This window comes from Bacillus rossius, chromosome 5 (assembly GCF_032445375.1).
Source record: "Bacillus rossius redtenbacheri isolate Brsri chromosome 5, Brsri_v3, whole genome shotgun sequence".
NCBI lineage: Eukaryota > Metazoa > Arthropoda > Insecta > Phasmatodea > Bacillidae > Bacillus > Bacillus rossius.
Window position 1 is genome coordinate 13,956,618 of NC_086333.1, and position 12,796 is coordinate 13,969,413.

Here is a 12,796-nt window from a genome sequence, read left to right on the forward strand (position 1 = left end):
ATATTAAATACGTTACCATAGTTAACCTAGATTGCTTCTGAAGCATTAGTTACAATGGAATATGTATTTATATTTAATTCTGTTTTAAATTTATCCTAAGTTTGCTGACTGTGAACTGAAAATAATTTCTTCAACTTGTTCTATGTGATACAATGATTAAGATATGTTTTGTCTGTTGAGATGACTGCAATAAGGTGTTAGTTGCAATTGCTAATTAAATAATTGTTTAGGTTATGAATATTAATTTTTTTCTACCTGCCTTGTTAGTTGGAGCAGTCGCCGATTTTACACATTTAGTCATTTTGATATGCTAAATATTATTTACAGTTTGTATACATATCGTAGGTATGTCAAAAAAGCTTCTGGGTTATATAATAAATATACTTTTCTATTTCTACAAATATTCCATGTATGCAAGTTCTAGATTATCTCAATATTTTAGTTGAATAATGTAATGTTAAATTTGTACATGTGTGTTTTGGATTGATCCAGAACTGAAAAAAAAAAAATATATATATAAGTATATATGTGCTTTTCTAAACGTAGTTAAGGTGTACATGTACCAGACTTTAATCATAAATGCGAAATATTTAAATGTGGGCCAAGCTACATGCTTGTACAGACTATTCTTATTGCCCACCAGCACTTTCTTTTAACATCGCTGTTTTTTACATGCTTTCCAAAGATATAAATATTTGCAAACTTAAAGAATCATTGTGATATTTACTCTCTGCAGTTTGGCGTTTACAAGAATTTGAGGCTATGTATGGATTAAGTCAGGAAGGATGACAAAATAAAAGGACTCTATACATTTTTCTTACTTAAAAGCCTATACGATATTTGCTGATTCAGATCTACGTAATAAACCATGTAGTGTGATTTGTTGGAAAGAGTGGTGAGAAGTTTTCACTGAATGGAATCTGAAGGACATTGATTCATAATCAGGAAGGAGGCGGGAGATGGGAGTGACGAAGAAAAACAGGATAGTTTATAATGCAATCCGTTATGTGCCTAAACACACTATTGCCAGACACTAATAGAAATCAATAAATATGTTAACACAACATTGAAAGTTGATATGCTACAAGGGAAGAGACATGACATAAGCATACAGTTTATTTGCATCGACATAATTTACAAACAAGCCAGGCTTAGTGGCATTATACATCTCTGGAGAATAGGAATTACTACCACATAGGCACACTGCCTATTTTTAAACTCAGACACTCTTCTTTGGTTGCCAAACTTATTTGACGAATACATGTCGTAGTCGGTTAGCAGGTCCAACCTAACTCAGATGGTTTTCATCATGGTTGAAGGAGAATTCAAGTGCACTTACAAAATGCGCACAGTCCAGGCCATAGGTTGTAAGACAATCATTGTTGAATATCTCAAATAAATCTTACAGTATCAGAACATCTATCATAAGTAAATATCACTTAACTTCCCTTATGTCATGCGCGTAAACACATCTTACATAACATGTACGTGTGCTTAATCATATGTTGTAGCTAGTAAGGTTGTTTAAAAAGCATCATGGAGTGGAAGCTGTTGTTCATCTAGACACATGAATCCACATAATCATAGAAAAACACCTCTTTCCACATGACGAGCTGAACATCGTCAGGATCGAACAAGTTCTTTGTTTTAGTAAACTCATCTGATGTTAGGTTTAGTGAGAAAGAAAAGACAATGAACTCGATATAAACCGAAGGGTATCAATAAAACGAACTAAGTATATGTTGCCCAAATGCTTCGAATATTTTACCATCTGCTCTTTGCTATGCTGTATGATAAATATATATTTGGTATCATATTCAAGCTGTTTGATTATGAAGTTGTGATCAAATGGTAGGTTATGAAGGAGACTATTAGTTTTTTTTCAGGGTTTGAAGTACATAGCATGTTACCGGCATTAAATGAAGGTCCAGTATATATCCCAGAGTGGTGGTTATAAGTAGATGTATTTTGTATGTATGAGGGCACTGGCTGACGGCCTGGGATTCGGGTATTTGTGGCAGCCATCTTGGATTACGTACTTCCGGTGGCCCTCATGGATTATGTCACTTCCGGGGGCAAAAACCCTCAAAACACCTCATTATGCAACAAAATTTCGCTTTTCGAAAGAAAATTTCCCTTTTCGAAACAATATTTCCCTTTTCCCCCCTGATAAATATCTGGATGTGCAAGCTCCCCAGGGGGGTCGCGAGCTCCCCAAAAAGGGTCTATTCTCCTCTTTTATACAGTGCTAGTCTAACCTGTAAATCCCTATACCTGTAATGACACATCTTACCAGCTCTGTTTATAACTACATCCTAAGTATGTAACAGTTCACTCCCCCCCCCCCCCCATAAACCCTTACCATTCAAGTCAGGTTCATGAATCCCAAAACACGCACCACTGACGCATGGCCTTTGACGTCAGCAGACCTACCCCCTCCTCCTCACACAGTCCCTTCCCAGCCCTAATAGCTGTGTCATTTAGTATGTCTCCACATGTCCCCAGCCTCCTAAACCCATTTTAGGACCTTTGAAGAGCATCCCGGCCTCGTAACTAGTGAAAATTTTCAAACATTACAGGAATGTATAAAAATAATTATTTATTAAAAACTTGCATTTATTAACATATAAATATACAAAAATAACAAACATAAATATTTATACAACCAGGTACAAGAAATAAAGCAAAACAATTTTTACAAATTATATATTATATATATATCATAACTTATTTTCTTCTACAAGCTAAAACACCATAAATTAATTTTGTAGATTATTCATTCAGTGAACAAGAGTCAGTTTGTTCTCAGTTGCAGCCGATCCACATGGCTACGTGTGTCCATCCGCTACCTTTTCCCTGGTATTCTTCTTCTTCGTGACAGATTTTTTCAAAACCATCGTTTACAGACTCCTCTACATTGCTACCCAGGTAAAGAACACTATTCACCATCTTGAATGACCTCTCACGATTCTCGTCTTGATATGGTTTGGGCTTACCATAAGTACACAAATTATATTTCACACAATGAACATATTCCAATACTACTTCATGCTGATTTACTATATATTTTTTTACTTCAGTTAGAAAGGTACAAACTTTTTTTTGGCGCAAGAGAACCGTTCAGGTTCCACGGAATTTTGATATTGCCAGGTAGAATCCATTTACACTCGGTCTCAATGTGCCAAGTACAGTTGTTGGTTGTGGTGCACATTGAGTCGATGCCGAAGCTTCTAGCTGCGATTCTGTTCTACTGTTTGAGCCAGTGCATGTACGAGTCTCAAGCATAAATTGCGGGGCTGATGCAGCACTAGCTGGTCTTTAGTAGGTGAACAAACCCTGCCTTTACAGTTTTCCATGTGTCTTCTCAAATTGTCAACACGAGTAAACCACGTGTGACACTTATCACAACGAAATGACAAGCTTGATGGGTTCTTTACACATTCTTTCTTCTCTTTCTTCTTTCTTCATTCTTTCTTTCGCTGTACACCTTGAGAGAATGCAAATGTATTTCCAAAAAAATTACTAGAATGTCTATTGGCTGCTTTTGTCGATGTATACTTATTCATTAATGCATTACAACAAAACTCTGCAAATACATCTTCTACCGCTTGGTAGGAGAAGCACTTTGCTTACATATTTTCCAGTGTCTTCTCAAATTATCATTACTAGGAAACTTCTCGCACGACATATTCCTTACACATTCAGTCCTTTCATGACGCGTGATATTCTTTCTTAAGGTAAACTCCTTGGCGGCCTTTCGCTAAAACTGCAGGCATCGATTCAGTACACATATCAATCTTCACGACTTTCGTCAGATGTATACTGATAGTTTATATTAACACGAGATACTTAAATAAGATTTTTTAATCAATTCATCAGCGGGAGCTAATTGCCCATTTAAACAAATACATGTTCCAAGTAGTTCCGTTTCTTACCAACAGAGGTCGCTCGCTACATGCTGCGTTGAAGTGAATATATATTTTTATTTTTATGTAGGATTCATAATGCCTCCACGTGATCGCAAGAGGACTTCGTCAGGACTCAAAGGGAAGAGGAATAATTTTGCAAGTAAGAGTTTCCCAGATGTACTTAGCATGGTTATCGAATGAGTAATGGATATTTATATTCAAGAACCACCCAATTAAAATTTGGAAATTTCTTATTTGGTGTCAGGGATTCGCAATACAAATGGATGACTCTCAATATACCTATTCCAAGTCCAATAAAAAAAAAACACAAGGAAAGATGTATGACCCAAGAATAACTGGAAGCACTTTACATTAAATATTATTTTTTAAACTCAGAATCATATCCCTATACGAATATAAATGTTTATTTTACTAATGATCACACTCAATTCACATATTTTAACACAAATCAACATATTTCTAACATTAATCACTCGGTCCACAAAAACCGCATATTTCAAGACCAAAAGCAGAAGTTTGAAGTGATGTTCTTTTCTCTTTTAGAGCGACTCGTGCTGGTAAAATCATCCGGTTTTTGTTGATGCTGTAGATGTTTATGTAGGAACCAGGATTATGTTTCTCAAACAATGGGATCTGAATAAGTGGAGTAGGAAACTCGATGTTAGTGAAGTTGAACATCCCGTGCAAGTAATTGTAGACCTGTTTAACATACTCAGATGCTCACCCTCCTCAAACTTGACCACTTACAACGTATGTTCTCATCTAAGTTTTTACATTTTGACCACCACATATTTTTCTTTGATGTAAGTAGGTAGTTCGATGTAGAAGCTAGCTCGAAATGGATCATGCGTGTTAATGTGTAGTTGTAGTCGCCTAACACCAGAAAATGTCCATCCGGACCCCTTCCACATGTAGCCTTTTTCCTTTTTAAATATATTAGAGATATATTCAGTAATGGCATCATCCACCTCACGAACTTCGTAGGAGGAAAATTCATTGTTTTGAAGGCCCTCTTGTCTTCTCTTGTACCCACCGGCTTTTCATAATCGCATTCAAGCACAATGCTGTACTTGAGCGGACCACCATTCTCCTCAATCTCCTTTACATGTTGGCTTATTAGTTTAGCAATAATTGAGTCCAAGTACATACATATGTCCTTGCCAGAACTGGTGTTATTTTCTGCCACATAAATCTTTAAATTGCCACGGAACCCCACTTCGGCAATGATGAAGCCGTAAACATTGGCCAAACCTGTTCCAGTAACCACCTTTGTTCGGCTGGTGCTTGGCTTGGGTGTAGCTGCAGGCTTGAGCACCACTAATCTCTGCTTCTTGGACGGAGTTGGAGCAGGTCCCTTGCAAACTTTAGTGTATACTTTCAAATTGTCAACCCTGCCGAACTCTTTACCACAGTTTTCACAAGAATGCACTTTAAACTTAGGGTTGAGACCGCAAGCCATCTTCTCATGACGTCTGGCATCATTAGCATAGACAAAGGTCTTGTAGCAGAAGTAACATTGGGTGGTAGATGTCATAGGGACAGAACCAGTACATGTTGCAAGATGCTGCTGCATCTTATCGCTGCGAGTAGTGGATGTGACTTTGTAATTTAAAATTCAGAAGGTTCTACCTTAACGAAAAGTGTAACATTCAGAAGTGGGTCACTCTATGGTAATGTCACTGTAACCAAAAAGTGCAACCTTTGTGAGTGGGGCACCTGATTCCAATATGGCAGATGTGGCATTATATTCATATATAGTGAAAGGTTATAAAAATGGCGAATCCAAGATGGCAGAATACAAGATGGTGGAACACATGGGCCATGGTTTGTCTAATATCAAGGTCACTGTCATCCAACATGGCCACCATGACATAACATACCAAGATGGCGAACTGACAATTTCAATCCACACTCTGAACCTTGCCTATAACTACAAATGCTCACTGTATTCTATATCTCTTAACATTTTTACTGACTTTCTAGTTATATGACATGTTATACGCACATTTACAAGTATTAAAGAGTTTCGGAATAATCATGGTTAAAGGAATTGTGCCGGAAAGATATTTGTGCGGGGCCGAATTAAATTGTTATTGTACATAGAAATATTTTTAACTGTTACATACTACAAAAAATTTCAGATAATTTTTGTTTATATTTTCAAAGAAATATACAAATAATTGTTAATTATTTCAGTAAAAACACGTCCACATGTAACAATACTAATATATTTTTCTATCAGAAAGTGAAAGCGAAGGTCGTTTTCGGCCGAGAAGATGCGTGCCTCAGCCGGGAAGGTGGCCCTGCCAGGCATGGTAGCGCGCGACGAGGCTGGGATCACAGGGCTTCGTGCCGAGCAGGGTCCCGCAGACCTGCTGGGTCGTGATGACCGAGGGCCGCACCTGCTGCAGGCTGCCACCCTGCTCCAACACCTGCGCCGCCGCGCACACCTGCTGCAGGATCACCTTCTTGCAAGCGGCGTGCAGGTCGCAGCACGACAGGCCGGCTGTGCGAGCCGCCAGCTCGCCGTACTCCACCGCCGCCGACACTGGTGGCTGCTCGCTCACCCGGCCGGGCAGGCACCGCCGCAGACACTGCTCCCTGTCCTGCTGGCCCGGCAAGTCCACGAGCTCCGTCGCCTCGAACCTCCTGCCTCGCACAACCAGAACACTCTTTTCTGTGGCAGCCTCATGCAGCTACCAGTAGGCTACGTGCAGTTTCTCTTGTGAGAGGCCACCATTTTGGACGACCGTGCAGCTGCGACATGTTGTAGCATGTACACCAAGTCCTTAAATACTGCAAAAAATAGCATACTGCCTCGCTACCCCTCCACAGTTTTATCCGGACTTAGCACTAGGCAAGAAACATGGCACCAGAAGAGTAATTCAAGAAAATGGCCATTCTTTTGTATGTTACAAAAAAAAACCATCCATCTTATTACATTGCCCCAAATGCCAAACCAGGTCTGTTAACCCCTGCCCTTAGGTCTAAATAAAAAAGCGAATTGTTAAAAACGGAAAGTATATATTTACAATAAATAAATATACGGAATATATATATATATATATATTCATCACTGAAACTAACATACCATTATAATTACAAAACAACAAAAATATGACAGCAAAAGAAGACGGAAGAAAAAGACGTTACAATATCACGTACACAAAGAAGTACATCACTGTATATAAAAACTATGTTGTAGTGACTAGCCAGCAGAGCCATGTGGCAGCATGTAGATGCCATTGTCCATGATGATGCATTTATAATCTGTCCACGCCAGCGCCAGCTTGTTCGTACATGCCGAGTACACATCATGCTGGCATGTGGATGTGCAGCCTCGGCTCCTGCCGAAGAGCCCTCAGATAGTCGTCAAATGTGATGGTGTTCTAGGCGACACTCTTCTGGATCCCCATCGCTATTTTTTTGGCGACTACTCCATAACACTTCAGAGCATACAGTTAGGCACGCAGCCCAACTAATTCAATCAAGAGCCTCCCACCACACTCGTCCTTGAACTAAACAATGACCTTCGCATTGCAGTCAAGTGCAGTACATGACCAAGGAGTTAGCAATTCCTGTCGAATTATTGCAAAAGATTGTTTTTTTTTCTGGAGATCTTGGTAGAAGTTGACCGTCTGAATATGACCGCTAAAACTGTTAGTATCCACATAAGCAGTTCCAGCATATCATGGTACTTTGGTTTCATAACGCTGTTATGAAAATCATACATGAGGCTCTTCGACAGATTGATTACCGCAAAGCCTCGTGTATTCCCACTTGTGAAGGTTCCCCATAGTTTCCCAAAGCACGATTTATTAAACAGCTAGGGTAAAACAAACCCGCTCAAAGTCATTAATCGCTGTCTGATGTTTGCCTGTATTCAACCAAGCAGATAGCTGTAACTGGAATACTCTGTGCGCCTTTGTTGTGCACAGTCCATAGAAAAAAGCCTGTTTTATGTTTACATGGTGTACAATGTAAAGGGACTTATCTTCCAGGGTGGTGAGGAGTTGGGTTAGGTGGAATTTTTAGGGCATTGATGTTCAGGAAGGAAGAGCAAGACACTGCGGGTCGAATGAAGTGCTGCTGGGAATAATGAAATCCACAACCTTCATGAATAAGGCCATCATCGGGAACTCTAGAAAGGTGAATGGAGGTGTCAGCGCCCCATTGAAACTGGATGTGCGGGAGCGTACAGGATATGCCCAACCCATCTACATGTTTAGCATCCAGGTACTGCAGGAGTGTATATGGTTTGCTTGTATTGTAAGTCTCTGGCACACAGGCGTTATTTGGTACGCAGGCATTATTTGAGGCACCTCCCTGGATTCAAGTTTCAACAAACCGATACTCCTAAAATCAGTAACGAGTTTGAACTGCACCTAGGTAGTCTTCAGCATCGCATCGAACGAGAACCCAGTGGCGCAAATGTTATAGTTTTGAGATATGTAATAACGTTTTTAAGAAAAAAAGTAAAAAAAAATACTTATTGTATTTATCTTTCTTTTTTAAGGGCTGTAGCAAGGTTCTTACCATGCTAACTGCTATTATTTTTGTAGCAGCAAACCACGGTCTGATTAGCATTTTTGTTTTGCTGGGTGGATCTTTAGGTTTCACCAGTTTATTAGAAATGAACAAAAACAAGGTGTGGTTATGTCTGAAATATAATTACTCCATACTGAGGAAACTTATAACATATACAAGAAAATATTAATGTACAATAATAATTACATTCTTAAACAGCTCTCAGGTATATTCAAAAAAATATTGGCCAGCCGTACATGGAATTATCAAAAGTTTCATTTACTAAAAATACATAAACAAATAAAAAATTTAAACCATCCCAGTTGAGGTATGTACTTAAAGTCCATAAATTATGTTTATATAATTAACTGCATCTGACGACGTAATTTAAAGAAAGTTCAGAAAAGGGTCAAAAGATACAGAAGCACCGGAGGTCGGGGCTTCGTTTCCCGGAGATCACGCGGGTACATGATGCCAGGGCGCTTGTGTACTGTTGTGGAAGGGAGATGAAACTGCCAATTCGGTGTCCGGCTCTCGGACCCTGTCTGGAACAGTCCGAATCAAAACTGATCAGAACTTGAACACAGACAGTATACGGGGCAGAAAATGTCGCGGATCGTCACTCACCAGACAGGGGAGTTGGCTTCTGTTTACCGATGCGTCGCCAGCCAGAAACTGGATCCCGCGATTACGCGGCTGGGCGCGGTTGATTTCTTCATTTCAAAAGAAATAAATTTAAAATAAAAATAACTATTACACTTTGCACTATGCAGACGGACAATACTACTTGAAAAAGATTATAGGGATAGCATCCCTTATTTAGGCGACTACATAGTCGGTTGCGGCCGGATGGAAGTCTTGCAGTGTCTCGTCGACTCGCCGATAATCGCAAAATAGTCCGTCTGCAGTCGCGACGCGAAGTGACCCGTGGAGAACCGCGTCTCGTAATTAAAAGTAAAACTTGAATCAAAAGTGGAGGGGAGGGGGCTGGGAGTCCGGACCGAAAGGTCCCGAAGTTCCCCGAGTGGGCGTCATAAAAAAACTCTGACTGATGTCTCGAAGTTGGTAGCACTGGCTGACTTTAGCGCTACCTGTTGAGAGGTGTCTGAAATAAAAAAGAAACGACTCGCCCAAGGCGTCTGCTTAAACCAAGGGTTAAATGGGCAGTCAGGAGCTACACTCTGGCGGCCTACAGGGTAAGTTGGCTGGGCGGTTGGCGAGTTTGCCGCTAGATATAGTGTGCGGTCCATCTTGGCACACAAATTTTTTATGCAAGGCGTCCTTCGAGACGGTCGCTGTCTGCTGGGGTTTCTGACCGGTCATTGATATTAGACGAATTCTTAAAACTGTAAGAGGGGGGTGGGGGGGTGGAGAAAAGTGCAACGACGCTGAGAACGAGCGTCCATGACGTGCTTTTCGAGGGGGGTACCTAATACGTATTCGTGACAGTAAAGGCTATGGTCAGCTCGCCTCTGAGAAATGGTAACAGCTCGTCCAGAGCTGCTGTAGGCAGTTTTAGTCATGAAGTGAAGTAACGTTACAGGCCTGGGACGTGCCTGTAAGCGAGGGAAATTTTAAACTGGCTGCCAGCAAAGTATTAGATCTGGAAAATAATCTATAGTTCTCTGGGAAAGGTGCTTCAGACTACTGGCACAAAGTTTAACTTAGGGGAGTACACCAGCCTAACCAAGAGTAAATCATCCTTTAGAAACCAAATTATAAAGCAAATAAAATTTCAAAAAATAATTTAAAATTATGTAAAATTATAGAAAAAAAAGTGACGAAATGCCTAATTTCCGGCACAGTGCCAATAAATTAATAATTTTTTCCTATAAAGGTGCTGAAATAATCTCTGATATTTTCTGGTGAGCTACAAATTGTATTTTATTTCGAACATTAAATTTTGCAATGTGTTATAACTTTAAAATAGGTCCACAGCCCTGTACTGGTATTGCTCATGTGCACTAATTAATTTTTCCCGACAAGTAATTAACACATGTTTCTATAATATTATTATTCTATGTACCATATACAGCAATTCAAAAATATAACAAACTTCCAAAACAAAGGGTTATAATAAACTATAGGTGGTCCTCAAAATACTTACAGACATGCGATTTTAGTAATGTACCAACCTAAACTCTCGTTAGTGGACACATGCATTCAACCTCTGAAAAGTTAGAACCTGCACTCTAAGGTCATGAGTTACAATACTATGGGTACATAAACTATCGGTCATAATTGGACATAAGCATTAATATCAGACTGCATCTGACCTTTGCTCTGCAGTCATGGGGAAGAATAATTATGGGAGTTTGAAAATGGAAATACTAGTGCAAGATTGGAGTAAATGCTTTTACATAATCTAATGAATTGGAAATCACTTGATTTGTGTGCGTAGCTAGTAAACATTCAAACTCGATCATATAATATCTTAAACACATTTGGTATACATTATGCAAATATATACAATTATAGAGTACTTGGTACAATATATACTGTAAGCATTATAGTACAAATTGTATGTTAAATTGTAAACCACATTGCATATTATACCATGTAATAGTTACAAGCATGCATGAACATTTTAATATTTAATGGCTGAAACAAGTGAGCCCAACTACAACACAGCAAAATTGATCCTGTGTAATATAAATGCACCATATGGCAATGGTTTTTATTAAATAAGTTCCCTAGTTGAGCAACCAGTGTGCCATTTTTAATATACAACAAATCAATACAAAATTCGGAATAAATAATTTTTACAAGTAGTGTAGAAAAGGGGCTCCTGGCCCTGGGTTTCAAGTGTGGTGGTGGTGCCGACTGCTCTCATGGATTCGTGATGTCACGATGGCCATTTTTGGTGTCAAATTTTCTCAAAATTCTTCAAAAATGACGCAAAGTGACTCAAAATTCATAAAAATGTCCTGTTTTCGAGGGAAAAATTCCCGTTTTGAGGGACAAATTCCCATCTAAGACCTCAAAAATGCCAGCGGCTTGAAAAGTCCAAATTAAGGCTTAAGAATTTATATCTACAGCCTCCGTTAAGGCTGTACATCTTGGATTATGATATCACCGTTGCAATTTTAGTTATGGCTACCATCTAGAAAATCTGTAATTATCATCCGAGTTTAATGAAAAAAATTCTGAAAGTTATAGAAAAATTAATTAATCGAAATTTAATACAAATATTTAAAAACATTGTTGCACATATCGTTACGATCGCCATCTTGGATTCTAGAAACATTGCATTTTTTGTTACGCCTGTCATCTTGGATTTAGAACATTGCAATTATCGCTATGGTTGCCATCTTCAAAATCAGTAATTTTTATGCTTGAAAATAGGGGAATATTTTAAAATTCTTAACTAATTACTTAATCAAATTGTAATAAATTATTATTTAGAACACGTACTTACGTCAGTTCAAAACCGGTGAGGTCAAAAATAATAAAAAATGACGATAGATACTTCCTCCACAGAAGCCACTTACCGACTGAACTCCCATCACTAATGCCAAGGTATATATATCACCAGCTAGTATGACGTCATGTACACTATCTTGAAATTCCGTAATTGTTATGTTAGTAAATCGAGAAAATTTTTAAAATTCATAAAAAATTTAATTTAAAAAAATTTAACGAAATATTTTTTTAAAAGACACACTTATTCATTGGTTCGAACCTGGTGAGGTCAAAAATAAAAAATCTCGATGGATCCTTTCTCCACGGAAGCCACTGACCGACTGACCTCCCACCACTAATGCCAAGGTAGTAGTATAATGTCATGTGCGACATATTGTTTTCATATGCTGGAGGCAGCCATCTTGTTCTCATCTGCTGGAGTACGCTACCACCACGTTAGTTTAATTTTTGTCGACTAGAGTCCAGTATTCATTTATTATTATTACTGAGGCGCCTGCCATCTTGAAGTTTGGGTGCCATCTGGGATATGTGTAATTATTCAGCTAGAAATTCGGGAAAATTTTCTAAATTAATTAAAAAAATCTGCAATTAATATACTCATTGATTCGATCAATTCATGTCCTTGGTTCGATCCCTGGGTATGCGAAAAAAATTAATTTTATCTAAAAAATATTAATTTCAATAAAAGTGGTGGTAAGTCTTAAAAACAGTTTAGTTTCCTTGCCAAAATACCTTCAGCAAGCAGTTATGACCGCCATCATGAAAATTCATAATAATTAACCTAAAACTTAGGAAAAATTCCAAAATTCATCAAAATATCACTCAATAATATAATGATTAAATAGACTGATTCCTTTCCATTGTTCAATTCTTGGTCAATGCAAACAAATAATTTAATTAAAAATACCACAAAAGTG

The 12,796-nt window shown here is 38.5% G+C and overlaps 1 protein-coding gene across 4 annotated transcripts in view; it reads right to left on the reverse strand.

Annotated features, from left to right (window-relative positions):
* Positions 1 to 6,064: 6,064 nt before the first annotated feature.
* The window catches only part of LOC134532336 (katanin p60 ATPase-containing subunit A-like 2), a 64,471-nt gene continuing 57,739 nt past the window's right edge, over positions 6,065 to 12,796 (reverse strand). For 2 of the 4 annotated variants that reach the window (XM_063368758.1, XM_063368760.1), the window contains exon 4: positions 6,065 to 6,578. In XM_063368758.1, coding sequence (XP_063224828.1) covers positions 6,215 to 6,578 — 364 coding nt within the window. In that variant the 3' untranslated portion in view covers positions 6,065 to 6,214. Of the gene's footprint in view, positions 6,583 to 12,796 lie in introns of all 4 variants that reach the window. The other 2 variants (XM_063368761.1, XM_063368757.1) reach the window with 2 other exon arrangements.